Source organism: Nematolebias whitei, chromosome 16 (genome assembly GCF_014905685.2).
Source record: "Nematolebias whitei isolate Nwh7 chromosome 16, NemWhi1, whole genome shotgun sequence".
Classification (NCBI taxonomy): domain Eukaryota; kingdom Metazoa; phylum Chordata; class Actinopteri; order Cyprinodontiformes; family Rivulidae; genus Nematolebias; species Nematolebias whitei.
The window spans coordinates 19,416,205-19,436,574 of NC_056513.1; the positions used below are offsets into that span (position 1 = coordinate 19,416,205).

General features: G+C 38.2%; 1 protein-coding gene across 2 annotated transcripts in view; it reads right to left on the minus strand.

Moving 5' to 3' along the window:
• Positions 1–20,370, minus strand: part of prkcaa (protein kinase C, alpha, a) — a 220,424-nt gene that overhangs the window by 182,836 nt on the left and 17,218 nt on the right. For both annotated transcript variants that reach the window (XM_037689762.1, XM_037689761.1), the window contains exon 2: positions 13,910–13,941. In XM_037689762.1, coding sequence (XP_037545690.1) covers positions 13,910–13,941 — 32 coding nt within the window. The remainder of the gene's footprint in view (positions 1–13,909; positions 13,942–20,370) is intronic.

Sequence of the window (20,370 nt, forward strand, 5' to 3'; positions counted from 1 at the left end):
ATAAACTACTACTTATTACAACTACTACTACAGTACTGGTACTACTATCCCTACTTCACGGTTTTTCACTTATAGTGTGTGTGTGGGGGGGGGGGGGGGCAAGGAACAAAACCCCCACGATAAACAAGGGACTACTACATAACCAAAATACTTTAGTTCATCCAAGGAGGATTAGCATACATTATTTTAATCATTTTTAGATTTATTTCAGTGCTTGTGTTTTTTAAAACTTCCCTTAAGAAGCTATATTTTGTTCAATGGTACAGATTTTCAAAAATTTTGACTATAATGCTCAATCTTACGCTAATGTGAAATGCACATGTTGTGAATGCAAATGACAAAACGTTATTATTTTAAAAGCTTTATGAAGCCCATATATAGCCACAAATCCCTATTACATATATCATATCTGAAAGGGGCTTTAAATGTGACTTTAATAATCTAAATGGACAGCTACATATTGGTGAAATACTCACAAAGAGTCATGAAAGAGAAGATGTTTTAATCTAATAACCACAAAGAAGTGCATTAAATGACAATCTGTTTTGCATTGACATTGTATAGCACTAGAGTCCAGTTGTGAGTTGTCTTTTTTAATACCATTTGTTGTCAGTTATATGAGAATGGTGCAAAAAAAAAACAGAGAGCACCACATTCCTAGCAGCAGCCAACGAACAACAACAAAATAAAAATGTCAGTTTTAATTGAAGGTGCACAATGCTTTGTGTATGTGAGTGAGATCATGTGTGATAGAAAGACCCCTCTAACACCCACAAAACCAAAGTGTTAAATAAAACAAAAAGGTTTCAGTTAGTATGCAGCTATTTTATGTTTATGTCAAATGGGTTTGCAAAATTACAACAGTAAAATAAGCCAGATGCTTCCTTGTTCTATGGTGATTGTCACAAGTACCGGTAGTATAAAGCACTGCTGCAATGAAAAATATAATTTGTTTTCCAGTCTCATAAAACGAGCTAATAAATATAAATCACAACTACTCTTTACGAGCCAAAGTGGAAGTTAAGACTCAAATACTTTGGCTCACTGTGGTGTCTGGTGACCCTCAACTTGAATCCTTTACAGCTCAGCTGCCAAAAACATCTTGCAGCAACTCAACATCACCAAGACAAGACACAAAGCTATTAGCAAAACATTCTCTCAACTGTACAAGGGTATGTTGTCAACAGGAGAATGTATTATCCAGACATCATGACAAACTAAGGCTTTTAAAAGATGTTTTATACCATAATTGCTAAATTAACTTAATGAAATGATTTTATGTTTACAAGAACAAAATCTGAGAAAAGTATAATACTGCTGAAGTATTTCTGACAGCTATAAACAGCTGCTGAGAAAGTGCTATGTATTGTTATCATTGTACGTATCCTCACACGTGAGATACACCATATGTGATAGTAGTTAGGGAATAGGTTAAATGTCTCAGGGGCATGTGGGAGTTGGGGGGAATCAAACCAGTAACTTTCCAATCTCAAGTCAGTTGTCCTACCAATGCACAACAGCTGCCCCACAACAGCTACTGTCTTCTATATACCATAAAATGTCATTAAAAAAAATAAATAAATAAAAAAAAATTGTCCCAAAAAAATTTGCAGGACTAAAACAAAATGAATTGAATGCTTAACATTTCTTAAAGGGGTTTATATCCTCCTCAGCCTTTCATGCCAGCATTTTAAGCTAAGATAATGATGAGGACTGACAGAGACATTGCTGTTTTTGTCATATCTTGTAAAGGCCGTTAGGTGGAATGTCACGCGAAATTGTAAGATCTTACGAAATGTGGTAACGCTCCAAGTACAAGTTGACGGTGACTCTCAAGTACTAGAATAAAAATTAAAATTTTCAATCAATACCTTTAAATTTGACCAAGTTACAGCTATTTCTATGATGGTTAAGGTGAACTATCTGTGGCTGCCATGTTAAATAGGGTTTAATCCATAAATGAATCCGTTTTAGATGTGCATCGTATTAGTTTCTGAGGATTTTGTTGAAATATGTCAAGTCATTCATGAGTTATTTTGCTAAAACGACAAACAAACAAGTAATTGTGCATACAGACATAGGCAAAACATTACTGCCCTTTCTGTTGGGATCTGTATTTTGAGTTGTTCTTTTGCTTGTACATTTTGTATTTTGTGATTAGATTTATCTTGTGCTTAGATTTGGATGCTTGTGTTTTCCTTATGCTCTGTACTCCCCAGTCTTTGTTCTGACTTGCTTCTCAAGTCCAGTCTGCATTCTTGGTCTAAATCTCCCACCAACCACGACACTTTCACTTCATGGCGGACAGTAACTGTGGTAACCACTGCAGTATTTTCCCATTACTTTTCCCATGAGAATATGTTTAATTCATCCATCCATCCATCCATCCATTTTCTTTACCCGCTTATTCCATTTTGGGTCACGGGGGTCGCTGGTGCCCATGTCCAGCAATCACTGTGCGAGGGGCGGGGTACACCCTGGACGGGTCGCAAGTCCATCACAGGGCCACATAGAGACAAACGAGACAAACAACCATTCACTCTCTCACTCACACCTAGGGACAATTTAGAGTTACCAATCAGTCTAACATGCATGTTTTTGGACTGTGGGAGGAAACCGGAGTACCCGGAGAAAACCCACGCATGCACGGAGAGAACATGCAAACTCCACCCAGAAGGCCCCTGGACCGGGGTTTGAACCAGGGACCTGCTCGCTGAGAGGCAGCAGCTCTACCAGTTGCGCCACCGTGCTGCCCATGTTTAATTCAATTTAATTCAATTCAAAAATACTTTATTAATCCCAGAGGGAAATTATTTGTTGTAGTAACTCGTTATCCTCATTTCATTAAGAGATGTTGTAGATGCTGATGGCTGTAGGCAGGAAGGATCTCTTGTAAAGGTCCATCCCACAGTGGATCCTAAGGAACTGGCTGCAGATGCCGTCCGATCCGTCCACCCAGACTCGGCTGGCCTCTCGGTTCCCCCGGGCTGTAGGACTGCCCAAATGCTGTGCAGAACTCCTCTCAGAGCGATGGCCACTCCTCCCAGCAGCCTGCCAAGCTCCTCGTCGCTGCGGACAGCCGAGAGACGATACTGTCCTTCCGCTGTCATGAGCCGTGTTTCCTGCTAGTTCCAGGATCGCAGTGGTCAGGCACTCGAGCACAGCTGGCAGGTAGATGGGAATGCATCCACATAACATCCTTTCAACTCATTTGATATGTGGGGCTGTAGTTGAGATATTATTTGAGCTTTTGAGATGTTAATCAGCTGCTGTTGGTTGTAGAAAACTGGCTTGTTGTCATGGTTACACATCATAACAAATGTCCAAAACCAAGAAAGTTTCAGTAAAAATCCTTCCAGCTGCACAGCATCCGATACCAGAGGAAACAATCATCCAAAAAATGTGATTCACATCCAGAAAAAGAGGAATTAAAAGTTTCCAAAAGCAAAATCTCAGAATGAAAGTAACAGAGCTGCTCCAACATGCAGCCACCTTGAGCGGCGCAATTCTAGAACTTCTAGATTCTAGTTTAAGGCAGAAATTGAGATATATCAAATGGAATAAAAACTTTTAAAATGTCAAGCTATAAACTGTGACATTATCATATCCTCCATCTTTGTCTTTCATCTGATAAGAGAGCATCAGACAATTCAAACCACTCCGATTCAATGTGGCATAAGCCTTACAGCCGGAACACAGATGCTATCCCACCCCTGACTGCTCAGTTGGTTCCCTTCCTGAACTAAAATCCTCTTATCAACCTGTGATGCCGATATGACCTACAATAGCATCCAATCAGGTACCGAACTAGGTTTTAATGTCTCATAAAATGGAAAATGTTCAAGGGTGTAGTTCCTTTAAGCAGAAGCTGGCCCTGTACCAAGACCCAAACGAACTGGCACTACTGTGTGATCAAGATCTTTAGAGGCACCAAAGCAATATGATGCAGATTCAATAATATTTAAAATATTCATAAAGCTTAGCTTAGTTTAAAAGACATAGCTATAGCTTATTCTGCTAGATTTTAAGTGTACATATCCCAACGCAGTCTCTTTGGGATAACAGATACAATTAGAGGCACAATTCCTTGCAAACGTCACCTCTGACAGTGTCGAACGCATTAGAACTACGAAGCACATTTTGAAGCCAACACAGCATTTTCCACAAGTGCACAGTGGAAATTAAGGTGATAAATAATGCAGGCAGTCATTATGGATTAGTCTAATCTTAATGCAGTTGCTCCTAATTGATTGTCGTTAAACCGGAAGAGAAGCGAAAGGCTTTCAGGGAAATCCAAAATACCCGCACACTTTACAGCGTTGGTCAAAACCGAGCCACCAGCTTTCAGCTTCAGTTTGAAGAGGCATCATTAAGGCTTTATTCGGTTACAGCTAAAAGAATATGCAATGTTTGATCCTTTTTAGCTTTACTCGTGTATCTGTAATCGCATTTTGCTACAGATGCTGTTTGATCTGTCTTTTAAACACCTTTGATAAGGTAATACTTATTAATAGTTGACAAAAAAGATAGATGGGGTGTCAGAGGTAATGATGATCATGAACTCCATATGTCAAAGTTGGTTTATAATGGAGCTCACTGCTTTATGTGATTAAGGATCATTTAAATGGATATAAAAAGTAACATCTAGAAGTCATGTTAAACATTTTCTTTAGCGAACAAAGTCAGCGTAAGAAGGCATTCACCGCAGGGGAGGCTTTAGTATTACTGGCTCTTCACCTATCAGAAATTACTTTTTTTTTTTTGAGAAACCCCTAAAACACACCAGAGTATATCGTGCAAACTTTAGTCCTTGACAGGTGTCAATCAAAGTAATGATATACACTGTAGGTTCTTAAGAGCAACAGTTGGTCTCAACGGACATGAAAGCAGCATTTCAACCAAACTGGCAATTTATTACGGATACTGAAGTTTAAAAGCAGGTACATGAAATATTTAAAGTTTATCAGACTTATGTTTAAACAGATAACTGACGGTCTCAACTCTGTTTTTTCAACTGATTCATAAAATATTTCTTTATCATATTTGGAATGATACACTTGAAATTTTGAAAAGATGAGAAATCAGCTCAATTGGGTCCCTTGTTCACAGGCTAATCAGCTACATTGAACTCATTCTTATTTCATTAGTGTTGTGATACCATCCAATTGTCTCAGCATCAGGGCAAATTTATCTGTGTAATACATTATGACTATTTTTGTACTTTTTAATTGACTGAATTCAATTAGTGAATATACTTCTGTTAGATAAACATCTAAAACAATAACGTCAGGGCCTTCATATCTTAGACTAGCATGAGTAGGTAGGAAATATACTGGAACTAAGCTCATCAAATTTACCATTAAGCTCTGACGTTCTTTCATAGTACTGACTTTGTAACATTTGGGATTTATTTTTTTTTTTTAAGGAAACAGAAACAGCACAATGAATATGGCTTGCACTTGCAGCATATTCCCAGTTAAGTCGTTGATTTTATAACATCTGCCAAACATGTGTCCCCCAAATAATGTTCTTACGTAATCTGAATGTGGCCATCTACAAAGACAGCTCAAACGTTCTCCTCTAAACAGAATGAATGTAATGCAGATCTGTGTGTATCTTCAGACGACCAAGGGGCTTCTCTAAATATAGACTTGGTTAAACTCTGCACCAGTCACCCTATCCCATAAACACCCACTCAAACACACACTTAAGTGACATGATTCCTCCTCTCTACTCCTTTCCATTTGAATGATCTCTGAATCTTCATGTGTCCCCCACAACAGTCAGACTCTGGGCTAAAATGATATTAACGTTGTGGTAAGGGATATTTAGCTCCAGATGACATAATGGTGCATTGTAGAAAAAAGAACATCCTCCTAAAAACAAATGCTTGATGAGAAATTTCCTGTTTACAATCGCGAACTGGAAGGACTGCTTATGTGAATGAGGGTTTGTGCAGTGCAGACATAAAAAGCCCCTCTGATTGTTACTTTAGTAAAGGTCAGAGGGTGATTTCCTGATACAAGATATTCAAGAGAAACTAATAAGAATGAGATTTTATTTGTTACACATAATTCAGTTGTAATTCATCAAAGCTCTTAGAAATTAATTTGTGTCTTTGCTGTAAGTGTACTGATGCTTTGGGAGAGAAGAAAAAAAAACAAGAGCTAGACCTGTCACAAAAAGAAATATTGCTGGGCGATTAATTGTCTCAGAAATTATTGCGATAAACAATAATATTGTTTGAAATTTGACAATAATTATTTAGTAATTATTGTCAAATTTAAGAAGAAACGTTGGTTAATTTATTTTGAGAGTAGTACCTATTTTGACCACTGGATGGCAGTATAAGACTGTTTGAACCAAAGGATTTAAGAAAAATGGGAGGGAGGCCCCTTGACGTGACATGGGCTGTCTTTATTTGGTTTTCAAAATGGCGGACGCTCTGTGTGGTTTGAGCTCTTTAGCATATCATTTTTCACACAAAACGTTTCATTTTTAAAAATCCGTAAACAAGTTCTCAGCTTCTTGTTGCATAGAAAAACAACTTTTTACACAAAGGCACGGGTTTCAACCGTGAATTTTGGAGCTTCGACAAGACAGCGGTTTTTTTCCCCGAGGTCGGCCTGCTTACCTACTCAGCTTAGCTGCTTTTAACGATCCAAAAACGCGATTTTGGATGGTTAAAACATATTTTAAAGAAAAGAGAAAAAAGAGAAAGGGAGGGGTCAGTGAAGAGCACTGGAGTTTAGCCTTTTGTCATCCAGTGTCTTCAGTAGAAAGAGAGAGACACGAAGAAGCAATAAATGAAAATGAGGTCGATAGTTTTCATTTATCGTGCGATTAATTGTTTTGTTGTTTTTTGTGACAGGTCTAACAAGAGCAAACAAAACAAAAGCAAGATCACAACAGGATACAAATAAAGCAGCATTCTGGTGTGGGCATGGTTTCACAGCCCGGGATGAAGCCGAGGGCTTATCAGAATCCCAGGATGGAAGGAATTTCACAGTCATATCTCAATCTCAATATCAATATCATATCTCAGGAATATCTCAGTCATAAATTATTAGATTCCATGGGCAATTGTTTGGATTTCTGCAGCTGAAAACCGTTTTACCTTTTTAAATAAATTAATCTAGTAAAGCAAAACAAGAGAAATACATTTTTATCCAGATGCTATAAGGTTTCAAATGCCCATTGGAGTCTTAAGTCTTGTTTTTTTCTCTTTGGTTTTATACGTCACAATTCATAAATGGGATGTTCTGAAAATGAAAACTTGTGTTGTGAGAAACAAAACTAGACACCGAGAAGCTTCAAAGTCATTTGCAGGTTTGAATAAATGAATCGACGAACAAACAACAACTTTAACAAATCAGCCTTATTCCGTACAACACTCACATTTTGTTGGTGGTGATGTTTGTAGGCTTCTAATGACTTTTTGGAGAAGAAAAGATGCCAGAACACAAAAATCATTTGTTTCAACAGCTTAAAACTGTAAATTTAGCTAAACGATAAGAAATAGAAGAATTTACACTTTGTCAACGGTGTGAAAAGTGAATGGAGAATGCCAACGAAGGCCTTTACTAAAATTGCACTTTAGTCAACACGTACAAGGAGATCTGAGTACAGTCTTAACACTGAGCCGTGTGAGTTTGACAAGACTAATGAGTATCACAGGAGAATACAACACTATCAAACACTAACAAAGTTTGATGTAACTCATCAGAACACCTAGAGTTGTTAAAATAACTCGGACTAAGCATCAAAGTTCATGCTCAATAATCCAGGTAAAAAATCCAACAAAGTTCAATCAGGCCATCTGGACGGTTTCTTTTGTGGTTGAGATGTTTCATCCTTCATCCAAAGGACTTCATCAGTCTGAGGAGCCTCAACAAACTGAGTCCCACAAGCAGCACACTCACATAGTGTACCAACCAGTTTGCTGGTGATAAGATGGTTTCTGGAGTCTGCCCTCTTCCCCGTCGACTTCTCTGAGGTAGTCATGGCCAAAGTGGTTCAAAACATCAAAATTCATGTTCAATAATCCAGGCAAAAAAAAAATCCAGCAAAGTTCAGTCAGATCATCTGGATGGTTTCTTTTTCTTTTTTTTGTTGAGATGTTTCATCCTTCATCCAAAGGACGTCATCACTCCTCAGACTGATGAGGAGAGGGGGAGAGGGTGGGCCCCAGAAACCATCTTATCACCAGCAAACTGGTTGGTCCACTATGTGAGTGTGCTGCTTGTGGGACTCAGTTTGTTGTAGCTCCTCAGACTGATGAAGTCCTTTGCATGAAGGACAAAATGTCTCAACAAAAAATCAAACTGTCCAGATGAACTGACTGAACTTTGTTGGAACACAGACTAGGGTTGGACTGATCTAATCACTAGTTTTCATCTTGATGTCATTAATCAGTTCTGCTTGTTTAGGCGGATTTTTTAAAATTTTCAATTCTGATTATGCACTTATTACAAAGCGATCAAGTTACAGCAAGGTAACCAAAGTCATCTTGCTTGACTAGACAATATGAAGTGTGTGTGTTTTATTTTTTTACTCCTGGGAAGCTGGCTTCCTTCAAAACAGGAATGCTCATTAGCTCCCTATACAAGCAGAGAGAATGTCAGGGCCTCGGGTGAATTTGGTAGTGATAATTTGCAATAATAAAAAAATAATACCACTGAGAAACACGTAGGTCATTTTCAAGTAATCCTTATGCAAGGAAACTATTTCAAGGCATCCAGCAAATGATCTGTATTACCACCAGTTTGTTGAAGAGAAATTGAGACTTTATAAACCATTGTGTTGCAGGAAAGGCCTTTTTCTTTGAATAACAAGAGTGACCCATTGTAAAGCCTTCTGGTGCTCACATCTACTTGTATACTTTCTCTTTGTTCAAATGTGGCTTCTGAAGGAAATTACTCCTTATGATTTTAAATAATAGTCGGCAGAAAGAAGCTGTTTGCAGAATTGATTTTGCATTTATGGTCATTTTATCTGGAAGCCAGCAGAAACACACGCTTCTGAGGGATGCTGCTTCAAATAACAAGCATTACCAGTTAGATGGACTCAAAAGCCAGTTACAAACGCAATTTCAGAAATGATCAATAATGCGGGACCGAGATCTACAAAAGCTTTCATGTTTTAGCTTTTAGTCTCTGGAAATAATTTGTCTAGTGTCTCCAGAAAAGTGCACAACTGCACTCTTGGTCTTGAACCTCTTACTATGTGGTCCATTTCCAAAGGAAGGGTTTTCAACAGAGACTAAACAAAATACTTCTGGATAAAGAAAATACTTGTTTGGTCAATTTTTTTTTTTTTTTTTTTTTTAACAAACCACCAAGTGACATAAATATCCTATTTAATATCCTGAAAACTGGTGTAATCCTAGTTGTTGTACCAAATCAGCTTCACTGCTTTTTGTTTATAGTATCAAATTTGCTCTACATACATTTATAAATGCAACATTCCCAGACGAGGAAAGGCCTCAAAAAATAGTTTGGGTGTATTCTTTTTCAGTCAGCTGGATATGGCCTGGCTAGTGGTGATAAAAAGTACCAAGGGAGGAGATTGCCTCTCAAATACAGTAGACACCGCGTTACTTCACAGTTCAGTTTTCGCAGACCCGCTCTATCGCGGATTTCAAAGTAAGTTTGGACATAACACACAACGGCTGATTGATGGATGGGCCAACAATCAGCATGGAATTTTTTTTTTTTTTAATTATTTGAAATGATTTAGCGCCTGTGTGCAGCCCACAGCTGTAGGAGAAGCTTCCTCCTGCAGCTGATCAGCTGATCTCCGTGCAGAGCAGAGAAGTGGGAGTGGCTAAGAGTGCAGCCGGAGGCAGAGATGTTTTTCACTTATTGTGGGGCTTCAGGGTACGGATCCCCCACAATAAACGAGGGACTACTGTAACAGTATTTAAATATAAAATTTACTTAAATAATAATTATTTTTCAGAGGGAGAAGTATCACCTTAAATCAGACAATCTGTCAGAGCAATTTCAGTTTATTGCATTGCAAAAATGTGCATCAGAGACAAGAAAAAGAACTGGAAATCACCTGCTGGTTCACACAAAGCCTGTAATTCATCATATTCAGAAGACTCATTGACTTCAATTATCACAGCTGGATATTCGGCATCTAAACAGCTTTGCTATGTTCACATCAATTGTATGGTAAGTTTTGTATATTAATTTGTTCTTGGTGTGTAAAAGAAGAAAAAAAGGCTACAAAACATTGCAGCTTTCTGAAAAAGTTGCCACAAAATAAGCATCCAAGTTCATGCTCAATAATCCAGGTAATCAATAATCCGTTGACTTCTCTCAAGCAGCCACGGCTAAAGCGGTTCAAAGCATCAAAGTTCATGCTCAGTAATCCAGGTTAAAAAAATCAGAAATCAAAACTTTGATGTTTTGAACCACTTTGGCCATGGCTGCCTCAGAGGAGACGACAGGGGGAGAGGGCAAACTCCAGAAACATCTTATCACCATCAAACTGGTTGGCCCACTATGTGAGAGTTCTGCTTGTGGGATTGATTTTTTTGTGGCTGATGAAGTCCTTTGGATGAAGGATGAAACATCTAAACAACAAAAAAAAAAAAAAACTGTCCAAATGACCTGACTTAAATTTGTTGGGCCACAAAATACTTTTTAGGCCACAACAATCACCAAAGCATGTCTGCAAAATCTTTGAGAGATCGTCTTAAAAAGGAATCAACAAAATCAACCCTCTCCAAAAATGTAAAATCTGAACCAGAAAACTGATCAGTGCATCTCTAGAAATAAAACAGTCTATATCAGCCATAAAAAAACCATTTTGTGTAGATAGCTTGATAACAACATACTCACACTTCTTTAAATTATTATAAGTACAGTACTGGTGTCCTCAAAGAGGGTGGCTGGTTCTCTGACACTGGTTTGCTCAGTGCCCGACTGAATTCAATGACTTGCTGTGAATATATTTAGCTGACTGAATATGAATCAGGTCACAGAGCGGGATTAACTCTGGAGGATTAATCCTTGATAAATCAGAACTTCAAGTAATAAAATCTAAATAGAATATTTAGTCTAGCCAAACAGCCTTAGTTTTGGCGTTTCCTTAGACCAGTGGTTCCCAACCCTGGTCTTGAGGAACACCATCCTGTGTGTTTAAGTTGTTTCCCTGCTTTAACATACCTGATTTGAATCCATGAGTGATTAACAGGCTTCTGCATAGCTTGACAACATAGTTAAATCACTGAATCAGGTGTGTTGGAACAGAGAAACAACTAAAACATGCAGGATGGCGTTCCTCAAGGACCAGTGTTGTGAACCACTTCCTTAGAAAATCTGATTTCCACAAGATTTGAATGATAAATAAGCTGAGTACACATTGTCTGGCTGTATTACAGCATCATCGCAGTCAGACATGATTTGAGATACCCTGCTGAACGAAAACAGCAGGCCAGATGCCTGAAATAAGACACCTGAGCAAAGTAACCAGGACACGGCAGACATTCGAAGTCAGATAATATCTTTAAAAGGTGGCTGTTTCTTTGTTTGCATAACATTAATATTGCTACAGTATTTTAGTAGTTTGATATCTTAAGTTTTTTGTGGTCATGTTGGGCGAAATATACTCTTTAACACCTTTAATGACACGCTTAACGCACGCCCCGGCCCATTCTTAGAAAAGAGACATTTACGGGGCTGAAAATTAAATGTCACCCTAGTTATAGAAATGCCACTTTCCCGTTTATCACCGTGTCATTCAAGCAGTGACTGAGAGGCTCACCGGCTCTGCTGGGGAATCTGACCCTCATTTTATGGGATCTTCAGATTAATATTTGATGATTGAGTGAGTGAGCTTTAAAAAAAATGGGAACCTTTCGCTCTTTGAATAGCTGCACAGTAACTAATCACCTTCATCTCGATAAGGTAGGAGCATTATTTATGCAACAGGTCAGGGCATGGATTTATGATAGGGGGGGGAGCAGAGTTCAGCCTTTTCAGAGATGCGCCTTGTATTGAATGCAGAAAGAAAAAAGCTCCGGTGCACTTTTTGTATATTTGTGTCTCTAAAACGCTGTCCTTCCAGTGGCTCAGTTCATTATCTCTCCCATACTGAAAACTGTGACAGTAACAATGAGGCAAGATGAAAATGACAAGTAGCTGTGAAAGCAGAGAAAGGGGTTTAGAAACGTGCTGACGATAATGTCAGGTTGTGGGAAAACACGCTGGTTTATTAACACTCCCAACACCTCGGACTGACTCATTACTGAGTTTGGTTTCAGGCAGGAGCTGGAAGAAGGGTGAACCACATTATAAAGCGTGGGTGTTGGGTTTTTTTTAGCAGTCGTGTCCTTGGGGGTGGGGATTTACATGTAGACATGGGCTAATATGCATGTTCCCATACAGTTTCATGACTCATACGCCCCTGAAGACACACGCTGCACCTATGAACCTTCTACATTTAGCAGTAATGATTCGGTTACAACCTCTGGATGTCTCGCTCTCGGGAGAGGCGATGCTGATTCAGTGAGATCAAACTCCTTCCATCATAAAATGTTTATCTTTAGGTTCCCAATAGACCACCTGTCTCCTGCTCCAGTGAACCACTTCAAGAAAAAAAAAATACTAATTAAATAATTTAATATTCACAAAATAAATATATAGATATTTTGCTAACAGACAAATAGGCTTGACTGCAACAGGTAATGTTAAAGTGAATCATGAATTTCAAGATTCTAGCAAAAATAATTACGAAAGACAAATATATATATATAGCAAAAATGAACGCTGCAATAAAAAAAAAAATGGGGAAAATTTTTATATTTTTAAGAATTTTAGAAAACGTACAACTTTATAAACATGTAAAAGCACCCAGAGTCATTTCACTGCGGTGATAAACTTTGAAGAATACCGTATTTTTCGGACTATAAGGCGCACTGGATTATGAGGCGCATTAAGCAAAACACAACAGTCAAAGTCAAACTTTTAAGTCAAACTTTATGCAACTCATTCACAATAACTACATAAAATCGTTTTGAGGTCAGTAAGTACAAGGTGCACCGGATTATAAGGCTCACTGTCAATTTTTGAGAAAATTAAAGGATTTTAAGTGCAACTTATAGTCCAAAAAATACGGTACCTTAATATTCAAGGTTTTTTTTTACATTTTACGTTTGCATTTATATCTGCAGCGAGCCGTGCGCTCTGGTTGGCACTTTCAGCACGACTTTGGCAGGCAAAGAGTTTTCCGCATTAGACAAGCTCAAAGGATGTTTGGAAAACAATCTTCAAAAATGCCGAAGATGATGCAACCTATTCAGGGGGAGGAATCGGCTCACGTCTGTGAACTTTGCTGCACTCCTATTTTTTCTTTCTCCTTATGTAATTGTTTTATAAAACATAATTTAATGTCAAATTTTCATCTTTTCAGTGCATTGTTTGTTGTTGAGGGATTTTAGGGATAAGCCTCTCTTTCAACCGGCTTTGACGTTTATGCAAATAATTTCCATTTGATATGAGACACTTTGTTGACGAGAAGCAATTTTAAAAAATCACAATGCATCTAAGTTGCAACTATTAGTATCTGCGTTTTAATCCTTATTGAACATTAAGTCACAAAACCCAAAGAACTGCTTGTGTTCTCACGGACAGCAAAAGCATTAACTTCTCTTATTTTGTCACGTAAACATATCGTAAATCCGATTTAGACAACGGACAACATTTAACAGCCACTGTCAGCCTACAATAAATTCAGGAAATCCCGCATTCTTTTGTCATGACAGATAGGCTCGAAAGCTTGACCAAATCCACAGCAGACTTATCCAAAAAAAAAAGCTACGTAGAAAAGCCTGAGGAAAAGAAACACACACAGAGCCCAATGTAAATGTCATGCACAGTAGATAGATGTTTGTCTTTACCTTGGCACTGGAATCCTTGCTTTCCAAATCCCCTGTGGGAAAAAAAAAAGCAGAAAGAGAAGATTGAACTGAGCAGTTCTTTACTGTTTAAACACGCAGAGAATCAAATGGACTCATACTGTACTGTATATAATAAAGGATACTACTGAATGTGTGTGTTGCAGAAGTTTTAGTCTAAAAATCACAGAGTTTAGTGCAGACTTGGGTCAAATGTTTTTCTCAATATCTGCTGAACCGATAGTGTTGCAGTTAATTTTGTCTAATGGCAATTAGCTGCTTGGGCCACTTCGAAATGGAATAGAGCCCATAAGTCCATCTCATGCAACAAGTTACGTTTAGAGCATTTATCGTGAATAGGCCTATCACGATATTAAATTTTGCGGGGCAATTAATTGTGTCAGAAATTATTGCGATAAACTATAATATTGTTTGAAATTTGACAATAATTAGTAATTATTGTCAAATTTACGAAGAAATGTTTGCTAATTTGTTTTGCATGCAGTACCTTTTTATGACCACCGGATGGCAGTATAAGATTATTTGAACCGAAGGATGGATAGTGAGGGAGCGAGCAGCGTGTCTCTTTAAGAAAAATGGGAGGGAGGCCCCTTGCCGTGACATGGGCTGTCTCTATTCGGTTCTCAAAATGGCAGATGCTCGGTGTGGTTGGAGCTCTTTAGCATAGCATTTTTCACACAAAGATTTTAATTAAAAAAACAGTAAACAAGTTCTCAGCTTCTTTTTGCAGAGAAAAACTTTTTACACGAAGGCACGGGTTTCAACCGTGAATGTTGGAGCTTGAACAAGACGGGGTTTTTTTCCTGAGGTCGGCCTATTAGCTTAGCTCGTAGCTTAGCTTCTTAGCTTAGCTGCTTTTAACAATCCAAAAATGCAATTTTGGACAGTTTTGTCATCCAGTGTCTTCAGTAGAAAGAGAGAGACACGAAGAATCGATGAAGCTGATAAATGAAAATGAGGTTGATACTTTTCATTAATCATGCGATTAATTGATTTATTGTTTATCGTGACTGGCCTAGTTGTGACTGACACTAAGCTACTACCTCACCAGATTTGATCACAATATCTGTAGAATTTACTGAATTAAAACATATTTTGTGTTTTTTCTAAAGTGTGTTGGCCATCTTGAATTAGGTTGGCTCCAAAGCTGTAGATGCACATCCAATTATTACTTCCTAAATGTTCTATGAAAATATGATTAATGGGTTATGATATTTTACTAACAGAATTAACTCCAGTTGGTTAATGGCAATTTTTTTAATCAAATATGGGAGTTTTTTTAATCTATTTGTGCTAATATATATATATATATATATATATATGTGTTGGAGATCACTCTCAGCTACTACCACATCAAATTTGAGAACAATACTTGTAGAATTGACTGAATAGCTATTTTTGTGTTTTCAGGTCTGTTGGCTGTGGCAGCCATCTTAAATTTAGTTGACTTCAAACAAGTTTCACCATTTCACTGAAAATTTCCTTACAGACCATGTTAAATAGTGCCTTTATTTTGAAAGTTCAGTGTCCTTTAATCACATATACAGTAGTCCCTCGCTACTTCGCGGTTCGACTTTCGCAGACTCGTTCTATTGCAGTTTGTGAACGTACAGTACATAATGTACAAAAAAAATGTGCACGAACATGATTAACAACTTTAATATTAGTCACAAGATTGGGACAGTCCTGGATACTGTACAGTGAAAAGTTAACGAAAAAAATAAAATACTTCGGACATGTGCCGCCATTTTGTAGTTTTCTCTCAGTAAGCTTACACTGTATTCCTCCTCATAACAACCACATTTCCCAGAAGCCCAGTTTCCTTCTACTGAAAAACTAGAGGGAAAGTTTTGATCTGATCGGAAAAAGTTTGGCGCTTATTACAGTGACTTCGGCACCCAGCGGATGCAGAGCAGCCACATGGAACCCACCGAACCAGACCAAAACCAGAGCAGAACCAGACCTCCAAGCCCATTGGTGAATCTTGAGAGCTGGTAGTCCGCCTACGTGGACCGCCGAGTAGTTCTGTGCTCCAAAGATCCGGCAGTCCATCTAGAGTCTACTGGCATGTTTTTCATCTCTTTCAACTGGCCAACAAGGACCTCCATGTTGGTAGGTAAAATTTAGATGCTACTGTACATATAAGTATATTGTTAAAATTAGTAGGTGTAAGGGGTGTCAAACTCACTTACAAAAGGGGGTCAAAATTAAAACCTTGTTCAAACTAAGGACTAGTTTCAGAATCTATATTAACTCAAGTTAGATACCCAACATCTTTTCTTGGTTGCAGGTTCCTCAACAAGAATTTGATTGGTCTCATTTGATGTTAATCAAAGATTACTGAAAAAATTCAAGTGATAAAATCATTTTATGTTTAACATAACATCTTGGGGGCCAGATAAGATGTCCACGCGGGCCACATTTGGCTTCCGGGCCTTGAGTTTGACACATGTGAATAAGAGTTTAGAAAATTGATTGAGGGCGTTGTTGCTGCAGAAACAGAACTGAGACGGACCAGAACCAAGTCGGGCCGCAACGAGAGCTGCTCCTGTTCCGCAGAGCCTGGTAAGTAAAATTTAGTAGCTACATATACAGTGCTGTATGTATGTTGTTAAAATTACGTAGGTTTAAGAGCTTAGAACATTGCAAGAGTGTGGGAAGGATTTCTAAAGCCTATATATATATATATATATATATATATATATATATATATATATATATATATATTTATATATATATAAACACTAAAATAAAATAACATTGCTACTTCGCAGATTTCACTTATTGCGGGGGGGTCTGCAACTTAACACCCATAATAAACGAGGGACTACTGTAGTCAGTAGTTATGTGTGTCCTCTGGATGTATTGTATGTTTTATCTCTATCCCACTGCGACACCAGAACTTCTTCAAAACAACCCTCCTGCATGAGGACGGAGTTTCAGTTCTAAATAAAAGCAACACGTTTGTTGCCTTTAGAGCACATGGCGTGTGTGTTTTGCACTAAGGAGTGGTGTTAAGCGGAGCACAGGTCACAGTATAAACCAGCCACGCGATACACACCACCAGCAAGAAAGGGCCTGAGATCACACCCACCTCAAGCAGCAGAGGATTGGAAACGTGGGCGTAACTCCAACCAAGCTGCCTGCTAAATCACTTCTCTCACGTTTAAGAAATAAAACTAAAACTGTGAAGACTTAGCTGAATAACGGTGAACACTTACTGTGTGGATGAAATGTAAGAGATGTGTGTGTGTTGTCTGATACGTTTACAGAAATCTGAAAGAATTAGGCGTGTGTCAGATGAAAACATGTACGTGTACACCGCCAGAAACTCTGTGACTTTTCAGCGGAAGCTGAACAATTAATTGCATTTGCAATAATATCGCGATATGATAAAATAAGATTTTCTAATGGCAAAGGCTGCAATTTGACTAGTCACGTGATCTGGTTACCTGTCTTGGGAGTGAGCGGAGCGGAGCAAAGCAGAGCAGGGAGATGTCAACACTGCACTTTAACTGGTTGCACAATGGCGACAGGCTCAACAGAAGTTGATAGGACTGAAAGTTTGGTACCAAAGAGCGTTGTTTGAAATTATTTTGGCTATAAAAAAGAAGACGCTGTGCAACGACACGTATTGTGCTTAACCTGCCTTGCTGCTGTTGCTACCTCTCGAGGTAACACCACAAATCTTTATCAACACTTAAAAAACATATAAAGAGTTGCAATATTCCAGTCTGGTGGTGATGAAAGTGTGGATGATAGTTGTGAGGTATTTAAGAGGAAGGTAAGATTTTGCTTTGGCTTTTTGGCGTAACTGATGAAAACTAGTTTTGACAACTGAGGATATTGATCATCAAGTTTAAAAGAACTGTCTGAAAAACACCCCCCAAGATTCTTGACCACTGAGGAATGAGGAGCAAGAGGACCCAGAATTTCAGCACACCCAACAGAGGAGTCTGGTTTTCAAATAAAATGATGTCTATTTTTTTTCAGGGTCAAACAGCTGTGATTTAACCAGTCTTTGACATCACAGTTAAACACAGGCTGCAATGGGGCAGAGGCATCAGATGTAAAAGGAAAAAATATTTGGACGTCATCAGCGTAGCAGTGGAAATGAATGCTGTGCTTTCTAAATATTGATCCGCAAAACAACATAGGGCCCAAAATGGACCCTTGAGGCACGCCACAACGAAAAGGAGCAGAGGAAGAAAAATATTGCACTATGGAAACAGAAAAGGACCTGTCCGCTAAATAAGACTTGAAACTGAGCCTTTAAGACAAACAACATGTGCAAGTCTTGATAAAAGGATGCTATTGTTATGAACTTCATTAGAAGACATTTAGAAATTAAATCTAAAAAATCTGTGCTAATATTATCAGGTTGCTAATTATACATTAGCTTAAAATGGAATACTTAATACTTTTGTTTCACAAAAGTTTTATCTTTCTCTGTTAAAATAAGTCAGCGGTCTGCAACCTGTGGCTCTGGAGCCACATGTGGCTCTTTGGTTCCTCCGCAGCGGACCTTCAAACTTTGACCAAAATTAACATAAAACTGAATTTTATTGGATGTTATACCAACAAAAACAAAAATGACTAGCTTTAGCAGTTTTCTTGTCATTTTCTTTGCAAATATGTGGATACTGGTGGTAATACACAGAGTAAATTATACTCACTTTAACTTTATGCTTTATTTCTTCAAGGTAGGATACTCAGTTTCTCCACAATAATTTTTTTTTTAAATCACAAAAGCCTGCATGCATGCATGCATGCATGCATGCATGCATGCATGCATGCATGCATGCATGCATGCATGCATGCATGCAGGCTTTTGTGATTTAAAAAAAAAATTATTGTGGAGAAACTGAGTATCCTACCTTGAAGAAATAAAGCATAAAGTTAAAGTGAGTATAATTTACTCTGTGTATTACCACCAGTATCCACATATTTGCAAAGAAAATGACAAGAAAACTGCTAAAGCTAGTCATTTTTGTTTTTGTTGGTATAACATCCAATAAAATTCAGTTTTATGTTAATTTTGGTCAAAGTTTGAAGGTCCGCTGCGGAGGAACCAAAGAGCCACATGTGGCTCCAGAGCCACAGGTTGCAGACCGCTGACTTATTTTAACAGAGAAAGATAAAACTTTTGTGAAACAAAAGTATTAAGTATTCCATTTTAAGCTAATGTATAATTAGCAACCTGATAATATTAGCACAGATTTTTTAGATTTAATTTCTAAATGTCTTCTAATGAAGTTCATAACAATAGCATCCTTTTATCAAGACTTGCACATGTTGTTTGTCTTAAAGGCTCAGTTTCAAGTCTTATTTAGCGGACAGGTCCTTTTCTGTTTCCATAGTGCAATATTTTTCTTCCTCTGCTCCTTTTCGTTGTGGCGTGCCTCAAGGGTCCATTTTGGGCCCTATGTTGTTTTGCGGATCAATATTTAGAAAGCACAGCATTCATTTCCACTGCTACGCTGATGACGTCCAAATATTTTTTCCTTTTACATCTGATGCCTCTGCCCCATTGCAGCCTGTGTTTAACTGTGATGTCAAAGACTGGTTAAATCACAGCTGTTTGACCCTGAAAAAAAATAGACATCATTTTATTTGAAAACCAGACTCCTCTGTTGGGTGTGCTGAAATTCTGGGTCCTCTTGCTCCTCATTCCTCAGTGGTCAAGAATCTTGGGGGGTGTTTTTCAGACAGTTCTTTTAAACTTGATGATCAATATCCTCAGTTGTCAAAACTAGTTTTCATCAGTTACGCCAAAAAGCCAAAGCAAAATCTTACCTTCCTCTTAAATACCTCACAACTATCATCCACACTTTCATCACCACCAGACTGGAATATTGCAACTCTTTATATGTTTTTTAAGTGTTGATAAAGATTTGTGGTGTTACCTCGAGAGGTAGCAACAGCAGCAAGGCAGGTTAAGCACAATACGTGTCGTTGCACAGCGTCTTCTTTTTTATAGCCAAAATAATTTCAAACAACGCTCTTTGGTACCAAACTTTCAGTCCTATCAACTTCTGTTGAGCCTGTCGCCATTGTGCAACCAGTTAAAGTGCAGTGTTGACATCTCCCTGCTCTGCTTTGCTCCGCTCCGCTCACTCCCAAGACAGGTAACCAGATCACGTGACTAGTCAAATTGCAGCCTTTGCCATTAGAAAATCTTATTTTATCATATCGCGATATTATTGCAAATGCAATTAATTGTTCAGCTTCCGCTGAAAAGTCACAGAGTTTCTGGCGGTGTACACGTACATGTTTTCATCTGACACACGCCTAATTCTTTCAGATTTCTGTAAACGTATCAGACAACACACACACATCTCTTACATTTCATCCACACAGTAAGTGTTCACCGTTATTCAGCTAAGTCTTCACAGTTTTAGTTTTATTTCTTAAACGTGAGAGAAGTGATTTAGCAGGCAGCT